This window comes from Pristis pectinata, chromosome 9, assembly GCF_009764475.1.
Source record: "Pristis pectinata isolate sPriPec2 chromosome 9, sPriPec2.1.pri, whole genome shotgun sequence".
Classification (NCBI taxonomy): Eukaryota; Metazoa; Chordata; class Chondrichthyes; order Rhinopristiformes; family Pristidae; genus Pristis; species Pristis pectinata.
The window spans coordinates 98,873,141-98,886,827 of record NC_067413.1 but is presented as its reverse complement, the minus strand read 5'-3'; the positions used below and the strand labels follow the sequence as shown (position 1 = coordinate 98,886,827).

Genomic DNA, 13,687 nt, shown 5'->3' with positions numbered 1-13,687 from the left:
CAGCTGCTGAGATTATATCAAATACAGAGACTGATAGTTTTTTGAATGCAAAGAGAGTCAATGGATGGGAAGCTAGTACAGGAAAATAGGATGAAGGTAAAAGATCAGGCATTAAGTGAGGAAGGAGGTGCAGGGAACTGAATGGCCTGCTTCTGGTTTTATTACTTATATGCTTACAATTTACAGCACATTAAATACAAACTCCAGATGACTTTAGTAAGATTAAATTCTATTTGTTACAAATTTAGAATTTTTTGCTATTCAATGAATGTTGGCAGGGAGGCAGACCATGAAGCAACAGCAGATCAGCAGAAATTCTACGACAACTTGCATCAATTCACAAATCTTGCCCCCAGATTGTTGGTGGGGTTAAGGGATGCAATGGATTATACAATAAAAACTGCATGCATTGTGAATTCCACATTACTTTTTCCAACAATTTTACAATAATAGAAAAAAATTGTTTCAAAAATGTTTGTAAAGTATGCATATCTGGAAATGTCCTTGCTTGGGAGTGCTAAATGTGCTTGGCAGTGACAGCACCTTATACCATGCCTCTGAAACTTTACGTTAGACCAGATCATGCCCAGCCTTGCCCATTCTCCCTGCTCGTCCCTACACTCACCGTGTGCAGTGGCGCAGATCCCCAAGACCTTGAGGTCTCTGCCGTCACCACTCTGCATGGCTGGGCAGCCTCAGGTAGCCCCAGCCGAGCTCCGGGGAGGGTCTGGAGCCTGGGATGGTCTGGGGCCCAGGGCCCGGGAGGGTCTGGGGAATGGGATGGACCGGGCAGTGGGGAATGGGAGGGACCGGGAAACAGGAGGGACCGGGAATGAGGAACGGGAGGGACGGGGAACAGGAGCGTCCAGAGAATGGGAGGGACTGGAGAATGGGGAAACGGAGGGACCTGGGAATGGGAGGTTCTGGGGAACAGGAGGGTCCAGGGAACAGGAGAGTCCGGGCCCTGGGGAACGGGAGGGACAGGGGAATGGGGAATGGGAGGGTCTGGGCAACGTGAAAAGGGAGGTTCCAGGGAATAGGAGGGACTGGACAATGGGAAATGGGAGGTTCTGGGGCCTGGGGAACAGGAGGGACCGGAGAATGGGAGAGTCCAGGGAAAAGGAGGGACCAGAGAACAGGGAATAGGAGGGTCTGTGGAAATGTAGAGTCCAGGGAATGGGACGGTCTGGGGCCTGAGTGATGGGAAGGTGCAGGAGGGACCGGGGAACGGAAGGGTCTGGGACTGGGGTCTGGGGAACGGGAGGGACTGGAGCCCGGGGAAGGGAGAGTCCAGGATGGTCTGTGTCTGGGGAATGGGGGGGTCCAGGACCGGGGCTTGAGTCCCTCGGGGTCGGGGGTGGCTTGCTTTAGCTCGGGAGGTGGTGGTGGGGGGGGGCTGGGCTGCCCCCTGTACCTGTATTGCCCCCTGTACCTGTACTGCCCTCGGTACCTGTACTGCCCCCGGTACCTGTATAACCTCCGGTACCTGGACTGCCCCCTGTACTGTCCCCGTACCTGTACTGCCCCCGGTACCTGGACTGCCCAGCCCTGCTGGTCCAGGTGTGCTGGTACCATTACACCCGTCCCTTGGTCCCTGGACCGGACATCCCTTCGGCAGTTTGGCTGCCTGGGCCAGAGGCGCCCACGTGGTACCTTTGTACATGCGATTCCCTTCTCCGACCGTCCTATTGATGGACAGGTGACTGTTCTTCCTTTCTAAATGTATTTTATAATATATAAATAAGTGAACAACTCCAGGGGAAGTTAAAGTAATTAATATCACTAAAGAGAAAATGCCTGAATAATTTAAGGGGCCCAGATTGCCTGCATCATAATTTTATATGTTGTCCCCTATATTTCCCCTGTAATTTTATATATAGGGGAAAAAAAGTCAAGTCAATATCACAGATGGATGATTGGCAGTAAAAGTGGGTAGTTTTGATATAGACAGAGAAAGCAAATTATTGGAAGTTGGGGAATTCAATACTGAGTCGGGAAGGCTACAATGAACCCCAGACAGAAGATGGGATGCAGTTCCTCGAGCTCGCCTTGGGCCTCATTATGACGGACAGAGTGGTCAGAGTGAGGATGTAGGTGAGGTGGAGGATTAAAGGGTGCAAGCAACGGGAAACCCTGCGTCCCCTCCATGCCTGGAATGGTTTCCCCACTTTCGAGGAGGCCACGCTGTAAAGTGCAGTACACTGGATTAGCTAAAGTGCAGGGGAATCGCTGCTTCACCTGGGGAGACTGTTTGTGTCCTTGGGCGGTGGGAAGGGAGGGACCCAGGGACCCACACAGTCCTTCCAGGTGAGACAGAGATTCATTTGTGCTTCTTGTTGCCTGCCACTTTAATTCTTCATCCCATTTCCATTTTGGCCCATCCCTCAGTGACCATCTGCACTGTTATAACGAGGCCCAATGTAACCTTGAGGAACAGCACCTCGGCTTCCATTTTTCCAAACTTGATGTTGAATTCTTTGGTATTGGTACTGGTATTGGTTTATTATTGTCACTTGTACCAAGGTACAGTCAAAAGCTTGTCTTACAAACCGATCGTACAGGTCAATTCATTGCACAGTGCAGTTACATTGTGTTAGTACAGAGTGCATTGAAGTAGTACAGGTAAAAACAATAACAGTACAGAGTAAAGTGTCACAGCTGCAGAGAAAGTGCAGTGCAATAAGGTGCAAGGTCACAACAAGATAGATCATGAGGTCATAGTCCATCTCATTGTATAAGGGAACTGTTCAATAGTCTTATTACAGTGGGGTAGAAGCTGTCCTTAAGTCTCATGGTACATGCCCTCAGGCTTCTGTATCTTCTACTCGATGGAAGAGGAGAGAAGAGAGAATGTCCCGGGTGGGTGGGGTCTTTGATTATGCTGGCTGCTACACCAAGACAATGAGAGGTAAAGACAGAGTCCATGGAGGGGAGGCTGGTGTCTGTGACGTGCTGGGCTGTGTCCACAACTCTCCGCAGCTTCTTGTGGTCCTGGGCGGAGCAGTTGCCTTACCAAGCCGTGATACATCCAGATAGGATGCTTTCTATGGTGCATCAGTAAAAGTTGGTGAGAGTCAAAGGGGACTCTTCAATTTCAAATTCTCTTCAAATTATTCAATTTCTGATAACTTTTCTGTCTACACTTCTCGCTGCCTCAGTAAAGCAGCCAGCATAATCAAAGACCCCACCCACCCCAGACATTCTCTCTTCTCCCCCCTCCCATCGGGCAGAGGATACAAAAACTTGGCTCAAGGACAGCTTCTATCCCGCTGTAATAAGATTATTGAACGATTCCCCAGTATATTAAGATGAACTCTTGACCTCACAATCTACCTCGTTATGCCCTTGCACCTTATTGTCTACCTGCACTATTTTTCCTCTGTAACTGTAACACTTAATTCTACATTCTGTTGTTGTTTTATCTTGTACTACCTCAATGCACTGTGTAATGAATTGATCTGTATGAACGATGTGCAAGACAAGTTTTTCACTGTACCTCAGTACATGTGACAATAATAAACCAATTTACTAATTTGCTTTCTCTATCAGAGAATCAGAGCTATCCATTTTTGCTGTATCTTATCCATCTGTGATATTGGTTCAGTACTTTTCCCCTTTCCAATAGCCCACCTATGCCTGCTATCTGCAATGAATTACTGTCTCTCTCTCTAACTGCCCCATTAACAACCCACTCTTTCATCCACCTTTGGTCAAATATATTTCCATTGTCCTATCAATGTTATGTTTTGCAAATGTTAAGACCCATTATCATTTATGCTGAAGCGAAGGAGTCAAGGATGCCTTCTAGCTTGGCCACAAGACCAAGAACTGTATGTGTTCTGCAGCTCTGAATGAAGTTGGGGTAACTTTGGTTCTGGAGTAGAGGCTGTGGGGATATGTTTCCCATGGGTTGTGTAGATTAGCTCTGCTTCACCTGGGACCACAACAGGATTGCTTCTCCTTCTTGAAAATAGTAGAATTGCAATGTTTCTGAAGTCCTCGAGCATGCCCTCCATTGTAGAGATGGTGGATTTTTGACTCCAATGTTCCTTTCCACCAAGTCTTAGAACTTCTACGTGGATACCCATCTGCTCTTGATGCCCTGTTGTTTCTCAGTTGGTATATGACCTTTGTCTTCTTGTCACTCTGGGTGACTGAGACTTGACTGGATTTTTTGCTGTGGATTGGAGTGAAAAAAGTCATGGTTGAAAAGTTCTTCAAGACATTCCTTCCTGTGGATGCTGACTGCCTCTCTACCCTTGATAACTTTGCCTCCGTTCTTGGCTTTCAGTGAACCAAAGGTCCTTGAGATCTTCAACACTGATTTTCTTGCAGAAACATTTCTGATTAGAGCAGATTAGATGGTGTCAGTCCAACTGTGATTTGTACGCATCATTGCATGGATTACACATGTATCATTGCAGTAGCCCACTCAGACAGGATATAATCCTAGGTACCAATTTCTGCATCAGGGGTATTGCCATGAGCTCCTGTGTTTGTCCTTCTGTATTGTTTTACCCTGTACGACCTCAATGCACTGTGTAATGAATTGACCTGTCCGATCGGTTTGCAAGACAGGTTTTTCACTGTACCTCTGTACAAGTGACAATAATAAACCAATACCAATTCCACTTCCAAACAAGGTATTGGTTATGACTAGACTGTACTTCAAGCATCTTGTCAGGACTCCATACGAGACATTCCCTACTCCCTCCTTGTCAAACATGCCTCGCCTGAGGATTGTCTCAAGCGAGAAGGCTGGTGATTTTTTCAAGATCAAAGCTGAAGTCCTCCGTGGCCATAATTATTGGGTTCAGTAGGCAGGTATACACTGATTACCACTGCATGTTGTTTCGAAGTTAGTGAGCTGGAAGATCATGAGATGTTCACATCTCAACTGAGGAGTTGCCGAGACACACAGCCACTCATTCTTGACATCAAAGCTTAACCCATGAAGAAAGTGTTCTTCGTCCAAGCTGAGCTTCCAAAAGAAGATGTACCCACTATCATGTTCTGTGGGCTGGCCATCTCCTATCCTTAGCGTCTCACTCAGGGCAGTTATGTCAATGTTAAACGCTCTAAGTTTCCAAGCACTGATAACAGAGTGGTGTTCAGGTCAGCCACTGTCATAATGAGAGAGGATTGGCTTTGAATGAGTTCTTTTAACTTGGGATAGTACTTGCACATCAGCTAACACATGAAGTTGACAGAATGGGGTCTGGATGCAGTGGCAAGGGGATCTAAGGTGTCTGGACACAAGTTATGCTGCAACTCTCCAGGAATATGCTGAAACCACACTTGAACTGTTTTTTGTTGCTTTGCTCTCTACAATAACATTCTTGCCTTGAAGATGGTGCAGCATGGATTGAATCCTGAGCTGGAGGTATGAGCTATGATTGGTAAATTGGTTTATTATTGTCACATGTACACAGGTACAGTGAAAAACGTTGTTTTGCATGCCATCCAGACAGATCATTTCATCACATCAAGTTAGTACAAGGGAAAAGCAATAACAGAATGAAGAATAAAATGTAACAGTTAGAGAGAACGTGCAGTGCAGGTAGACAATAAGGTGCAAGGCCATAACAAGGCAGATTGTGAAATCAAGATACCATCTTATCGTACTACGAAACCGTTCAATAGCCTGATTACAGCGGCTGATAATAGCCTGATAAGCTGTCCTTGAGCATGGTGATACGTGCTTTCAGGCTTTTGCATTTACTGCCCAATGGGAGAAGGGATAAGAGAGAATGTCCAGGGTGGGTAGGGTTTTGATTATGCTGGCTGCTTTACCGAGGCAGCGAGACGTATAGATAAAGTCCATGCAGGGGAGGCTGGTTTCTGTGATGTGCTGAGCTGTGTCCACAACTCTCTGGTTTCTTGAAGTCTCGGGCAGAGCAGTTGCCATACCAAGCAATGATGCATCCAGATAGGATGCTTTCTGCGATGCATCGATAAAAATTGGTGAGGGTTGATGGGGACATGCCAAATTTCTTTAGCCTCCTGAGGAAGTAGAGGCAGTGGTGAGCTTTCTTGGTTGTGGTGTCTACATGGTTGGACCAGGACGGGCTATTGGTGATGTTCACTCCTGGGAACTTGAAGCTCTCAACCCTCTCAACCTCAGCACCATTGATGTAGACAGGAGCATGTGCACCACCCCACTTCCTGTGGTCAATGAGCAGCTCTTTTGTTTTGCTGACATTGAGGGAAAGGTTGTTGTCATGACTCCATGCCACAAGGCACTCTATCTCCTTCCTATACTCCAACTCATCAGTATTTGAGATCTGGCCCAATAAGGTGATGTCATCTGCAAACTTGTAGATGTTGTTAGAGCAGAATCTGGCCACACAGTCGTGAGTGTGTAGGGAGTAAATTAATGGGCTGAGGACACAGCCATGTGTTGAGAATAATCGTGCTGGAGGTGTTGCTGCCTATCCTCACTGATTGAGGTCTGTTGGTCAGGAAGTCAAGGATCCAGTTGCAAAGGGAGATGTTGAGTCCCAGGTCTCGGAGCTTGGAGATGAGTTTGCCTGGAATTATAGTATTGAAGGCAGAGCTGTAGGCAATAAACAATAGTCTAACGTAGGTGTCTTTGCTGTCCAGATGCTCCAGAGCTGAGTGTAAGGGCAGGGAGATGGCATCTGCAGTAGACCTGTTTTGGTGGTAGGTGAATTGCAGTGGGTCGAGGTTGTCTGGGAGGCTGGAGTTAATGTGTGCCATGACCAGCCTTTCAAAGCACTTCATGATGATGGGTGTCAGAGCCACCAGGCGGTACTCATTAAGGTACGTTACCTTATTTTCCTTGGGTACCAGGATGATAATAATCTTCTTAAAGCAGGTGGGGACTTCAGATCGAAGCAGGGAGAGGTTAAAAATGTCTGTAAATACCCCCACCAGCTGATCTGCACAGGATCTAAGGACACAGCCGGGGAATCCATCGGGACCAGATGCTTTCTGCGAGTTCACCCTCCGAAAGACTAATCTGATGTCTGCGACAGTGACTGTAGGTACAGGTGCACTGGAGGCTTCCGGGGTGGGTGGTGACATTCCATTCTCCTTTGTTCACAACATGCATAGAATGTGTTCTTATTGGGAAGGGATATGCTGTTGTTGGCAATGCTGCCCGATTTTGTTTTGTAGCTGATTATAGCATTCAAGCCCTACCACACCTAACAGCTGGTCTGGGACTCGATCTTGGACTGGTATTGTCTCTTGGTGTCCCTGATAGCCTTATGGGGGTCAGATCTCAACGTGAGGGGAGATTGAATAAGACAGCCACATACTAACAGAAGTTTAGAAGAATCAGAGGTGTTCTCATTGAAAGAAACAAAATTGGAATTGGTTTATTATTTTCACCTGTATCGAGGAACAGTGAAAAACTTGTCTTGCATACCAATCATACAGGTCAATTCATTACAGTGCATTGAGGTAAAGGTAAAACAATACAGAATGCAGAGTAAAGTGTCACAGCTACAGAGAAAGTGCAGTACAGGTAGACAAAAAGGTGCAAGGTCATAACGAGGTAGATTACGAGGTCAAGAGTTCATTTTATCGTATTAGGGAACCGTTCAGTACTCTTATAACAGTGGGATAGAGGCTGTCCTTGAGCCTGGTGGTTCGTGCTTTCAGGGTTTTGTATCTTCTGCCTGATGGGAGGGGGGAGAAGAGAGAATGTCCGGGGTGGGTGGCGTCTTTGATTATGCTGGCTGCTTTACCGAGGCAGTGAGAAGTGTAGACAGAAAAGTTATCAGAAATTGAAGAATTCAACATCAAGTTTGGTTGGGCCAGGACAGGCTTTTGGTGATGTTCACTCCTAGGAACTTGAAGCTCTTAACCCTCTCGACCTCAGCACAATTGATGTATTCAGGACCATGTGTGCCACACCACTTCCTGAAGTTAATGACCATCTCTTTTGTTTTGCTGACATTAAGGGAAAGGTTGTTGTCATGACACCACGCCACTAAGCTCTCTATCTCCCTTCTGTACTCCGACTCATCATTATTTGAGATATGGCCCACTACGGTGGTATCATCAACAAACTTGTAGAGGGAGTTAGAGCAGTATCTGACCACACATTAATGAGTGTATAGGGAGTAGAGTAGGGGGCTGAGGATGGAGCCTTGTGGGGCACCAGTGTTGAGAATTGATTGGGGTATTAGGCTATAATGAGGAGAAATTTCTTGTATCACATTTTTGTAAATCTTGACTATTGTCTAGATGGAGAGCTGGTCAGATGATCAGATGTTGACTGTCCAAATATCTGTGAAAAGTAGAGGTTCAGCACAACCTTATCAAATAGAAAAGTCTGAGAGTGTGCTTGGTCTTGCTTCTATTTCTAATGCATAAATACAAGTTTTCTTAATGAGTATCTAGTTGTAAGATTTTTCTATCATGGTTAAAAACTGGGTTTGTCAGTCACTGGGTAGATGCCATAGAAGTACACTCATACTCAGATAAATCTAACTTTTTTTTATTCAGATCAATTATTTAATTTTTTTAGTGAAAGCAAAAAAAACTCTGGAAATGCTCAGCAAGTAAGGAAATATCTGTGGAGTGGGAAATCAATGTAATGCTTCAAATCAATGATCTTTCATGAAATGTTATTAACCTTAAATATGAAGTCTGCTTCTCTTGCTATTGAAGCTGTCTGACCTGTTGAGAATTTATACCAGTTACCTTCTTTATTTCAGATTTCCAGCACCACAGTACTTTGGTTTTGTGTTTATATGATTAATATGGATCACTTGTCTTGCACCTGTCGGAATCTGAGACACAAGAAATTCCGCAGATGCTGGAATCTGGAGCAATACACAAAAAGTGCTGGGGGAACTCAGCAGGTCAGGCAGCACCTGTGGAGGGAAACAAACAGTCGAGGGCAGAAGCCAGAATAAGGAGGTGGGGGGAGGGGGAGGAGCACACACAGGCAGGGGATAGGTGAGGCCAGGTGAGAGGTGAGTCCAGGTGAGAGGGTGATGGTAGGTGGGGGGGGGGAGAGGGGGAAGATGTAATAAGCTGAGAGGTGACAGGGAGAAGAGGCAAAGGGCTGAAGAAGAAGGAATCCGGTAGGAGAGGGCAGTGGACCGTGGAATAAAGGATGGGGGAGGGGAGGGGAGGAGATGGGCAGGTCATCAAGGTGGGGTAAGGGAGCCACAGGAATAAGGGAAGACAAAGGAGTCGGGGGGGGGGAGGGGGGGAGAAAAAGAAGGGGCGGGGTTACCGGAAGTTAGAGAAATCGACGTTAAGGCCGTCAGGTTGGAGACTCCCAGGGCAGAATATGAGGTGTTGCTCCTCCAGCCTGCGTCTGGCCCCAACGTGGCAGTAGAGGAGGCCGTGGACAGACATGTCAGTGTGGGAGTGGGATGTGGAATTGAAGTGGGCGGCCACCGCGAGGTCCTGGCTGTTGCGGCAGATGGAGCGAAGGTGCTTGATGAAGCGATCACCCAATCTGTATCGGGTCTCCTGTTGGAATCTGCTGTGTGCAAATCGACTGCTGTATTTCTGAATAGTTGTTTATTACTTAAATTAATGTTCTCCTGTACAACTGCCTCACTTATTGAAGGAAAATGTTAAATCAGCTTCATCCAACTCAATATACATCATTTATTTATTTTTCATCAAGAGAGAGAACTGTCTACATGGAGAATGGAAATTGAGAGGCAACAAACTTACTTAGTTTTAAACACACTACAATAACTTTTACAGTAAAACTCTGATAATCCACTATCTGACCATTTGGAAATCCCAATTGTTTGACATCCAGCTCATCGGGTAATTTTTCCCATGCTTCCTCCAGACTCATCAGTCCTTGCACTCCCCCAACGCTCGCTGGGGTTCATTGTTGCCCAGGACTCACCAATCCCTGCACTAGCCCGTGACTCTCTGGGACCTGCACTATCGAAATGCACCACATCACATTCACCTACCTTTAAAATAGCCATTTACATGCAATTCTTGCAAGTTACTAGTCATTAGATGTGGCCCCATTTTGTCAACTGCAACATTTAATGCTTATGGTTCCTGTATGTCCACAACTGACGATGGCTATGAATTGTCTAATCCTCTCCCCGCATAACTGTGTTATTTTGTGTCAACATGTTATCATGGCTCCTTTTCCCAAAGTGCATGCTAGGCAAATTCCCATGCATGAAAATGTTTTCCGTGAGCTATTCTTCTCAAGGCCAGGCTCAGGATGTTAGCCAAAGGCCTGTGTTCGGATGGGTGACTGCAGCTGACTGAAATTGGCATCACCTATCGTTGGAGTGGAGGGCAAAATCAAAGTCTCAGAGTTGACTGATCAGGAGGTCAAAGGTGAAAGAACGATTAGGGGTCTGGTCAGACCCTGGCGAGGGAAATGGGGAGGAGGCGGTGGCTGGAGATCAGAAGTTCCATTGGGAACTTGGGTCCTGCACTAATTGGTGAGTCACAGGGTTGGAGAGGTTGACTGAAGTTTTAATTGGGGTATTCCTACTAATGACATGTGCAAGATTTCATCTCTCTTCCTGCCTGGAAAATTTAGGAAGGTAGATAAAAAGTTAAAAGTTAAAAAGCAGGACCTCTAGGGCTGTAATCTCGGGATTACTCCCTGTACCACGTGCTGGTGCAGCCAGAAATAGGAAGAGAATACAACTGAATGTGAGGCTGAACAGCTGGAGGGAGGGCATGGATCATCTGGATGTCTTCCAGGTCAGGTGGGACTTGTACAAGAAGGACAGGTTGCACCTAAACTGGAGGGACACCAATATCCATGCAGGGGGGTGTGCTGGACCTACCTGGGAGGGTTTAAACGGGTGTGGCATGGGGTTGGGGACCAGAGCGGCAGGTCAGCAGATGGAGTGATTGTGGAGAAGGAAGAAGTTAAGTCAGATCAGCCCAATAACGAAAGCAGGTAGGGTCAGGATAATGAACACGGCAGGGATGTTGGTCTGGTGTAGTTATTTTAATGCAAGGGGTAAGGCAGATGGCCTTAGAGGCTGGACTTGTACACGGAACTATGATATTGTAGCAATTACACAAAACTGTTTGAGAGAAGGGCAGCACTGACAGCTCAGCGTTCCAGGGTACAGGTGCTTTAGATGTGGCAGCGAGGGATGTAGAAGAGGTGGGAGAGTTGCCCTACTTAGGGAGAACGTTACTGCTGCACTAACAGAGGACATCTTGGAGCGCTCATCCAGTGCGGTCATATGGGTAGAGCTCAGGAATAAGAAAGGTACAATCACTCTGATTGGCTTGTATTATGGGCTTCCCAATTGCCAGTTGCAGCAAGAGGAACAGATACACAGGCCGATCATGAAAGGTGTAAAAAGGACAGGGTTATTGTCATGGGTGATTTTAACTTGGGTTATTTTTGCTGGTGCATCGGAGGCTGATGGGTGACTTGACTTGAAAATATATAAAATTATGAAAGGCATAGATAGGGGGATATTCAGAGTTTTTTCCCCAGCGTGCAATGTTAAGCACTAGAGGGCAGAGGTTTAAGGTGAGAGGGGAAAATGTTTAAAGGAGATTTGCGAGGCAAGATTTTTTTACATAGGTAGTGGTGGGAGCATGGAAGGGGTATGGACCACATGCAGGCAGATGGGATTAGGCATCATGGTCGCTGCAGAGATGATGCAGTGAAAACCTTGTCTTGCATCCCATTCATACAGATCAATTCATTACACAGTGCATTGAGGTAGTACAGGGTAAAACAATAACAGAATGCAGAGTAAAGTGTCACAGCTACAGAGAAAGTGCAGTGCAGGTAGACAATCAGGTGCAAGGTCATAACGAGGTCGATTGTGAGGTCAAGAGTCCATTTTATCATACTAGGTGACCGTTCAATCATCTTATAACAGCGGGGAGAAGCTGTCCTTGAGCCTGGTGAGATTGTGGGCTAAAGAGCCTGTTCCTCTGCTGTACTGTTCTGTATTCGAAGAAGGATTGAAGCCAAGGTTGTCTGATTAGTTAGATTGTGCTGACTGTGCCATTGATGGGTGGTTTGATAAGGATGTCAGGAGGTTGAGGCCTGACTACTTGAGGTGGGTACTGGGGCTTGAAGTAAAGAAAGGTAAACAATGGGACTTAACTGAGTGGGGTCTCAGCCTGAGCAGTGTTTTTCTGGCAGTATTTAGTGATGGGTGCTCTCTGATGTGAACTAATGCCCACCGCATTGTACTAGGAATTATGCCATCAGTGTAAGGGTGATTCATGTCTGGTTGGATTTTCAGAGTGACACAGTTCAGCCAGAAAATGGCCAGAATTGCATTCCAGAAAAAAATTCTATTTTCAGACATGCAGCACTGAAAAATATAGTGAAAAATCTTGTGAATTCTGTATCATATACAGTAAATAAAAGGCATCGTAATGTTTCCCTTTAGAGTCAGCTTCTAAAGACTGTCATAACAGCCCTACTGTTGTTCAACACCATAAGGACAGCTTTCTTGCTCACAGTTTGCCAAGTAGGTAGAATTCCAAGATTTTGAATCCAAAAGGGGATTAATTTCAAAAACGTACCTTTTGAAAGCATTTTTATTTTGGGTTTTTCACTATTTTTGTCTTTGTTTTTATCTTTTTCCAATTCTTCTTTATTATTTTTATCATCATCTTGAAAGCTTGGTGAGCTGGTGAGCTGTAGATGAACGGAATCCTGCAGCACAAAATAATTCAGAAATAATAATGCGTTTCAATTGTTTTATTACTGGTGAATGTTGCTTTCACAAATGATACTTTATAGACTGAAATTACCTTCTGAAGGAGAATAAACATAACTCAGTTTGAAGTGAACATTATTAAATAGCTTCCTCAGGTGTGTTTATAAAACTGTAAAAAAACTATAAAATTTAACTATTATGTATATAAAATTTAACCTATAAATTTTATTTACATAATAAATAAATGTTATAACACAAAGAAACAAAGTCCATCTTTTACAGCTCAAATCCTATCTTACCTTCGAAAATGGAAATGAGAAATCAGAATAGTCTGTATGCTCTTATTTTAAATTTTTATGTTTTATTTACAGCGCGGTAACAGGCCCTTCCGGCCCAACGAGTCTGTGCCGCTCATTTTAAACCCATATTAACCTACCCGTACATCTTTGGAATGTGGGAGGAAACCGGAGCACCCAGAGGAAACCCACGCAGACACGGGGAGAACGTACAAACTCCTTACAGACAGCGACGGGAATCGAACCCCCGATCACTGGCGCTGTAATAGCATCGCGCTAACCGCTATGCTACCGTGCATAAAGAATGGTTTACGAAAGTGAGTTTGATGGCTAATGTAAAGAAATTGTTACATATTATAATGAATATATAAGAATCACAACAATTGTACCAATATCCAGAATAAAACTGAGCTAAATTACATAATCTCTGGAACAACAATGCCCATTTAATTTCAAAATACCATTATTATAAATTGAGTACAAAATTCCATCAAAATACTTTGTTCACAAATACAGAAAACAGTGAAGATTTTAGTGAAAAAAGAAAGGCTGCATCATTGCCCAATTTTCTCGTCACAAAGCTGCATTTCACCTCCAACATGCTTCTTGCTGGAGGAAGACTAATTTTCATGACTAATGGGAAACTATTCAATCAAATGTGCTTACAGTATATGAAGGGCAAAGTGTAACTAGGTCCCCCTGAGGGTCACTGTGGTCATCTCTGCATGGAGCCACAGGAGATGGATGAGGTATTAAGTGAAT

General features: G+C 45.1%; 1 protein-coding gene across 1 annotated transcript in view; it reads right to left on the bottom strand.

Annotated features, from left to right (window-relative positions):
- The window catches only part of arpp21 (cAMP-regulated phosphoprotein, 21), a 205,275-nt gene that overhangs the window by 107,787 nt on the left and 83,801 nt on the right, over nt 1-13,687 (bottom strand). Inside the window, 1 exon segment of the mRNA XM_052023736.1 lies at nt 12,493-12,625. Coding sequence (XP_051879696.1) covers nt 12,493-12,625 — 133 coding nt within the window.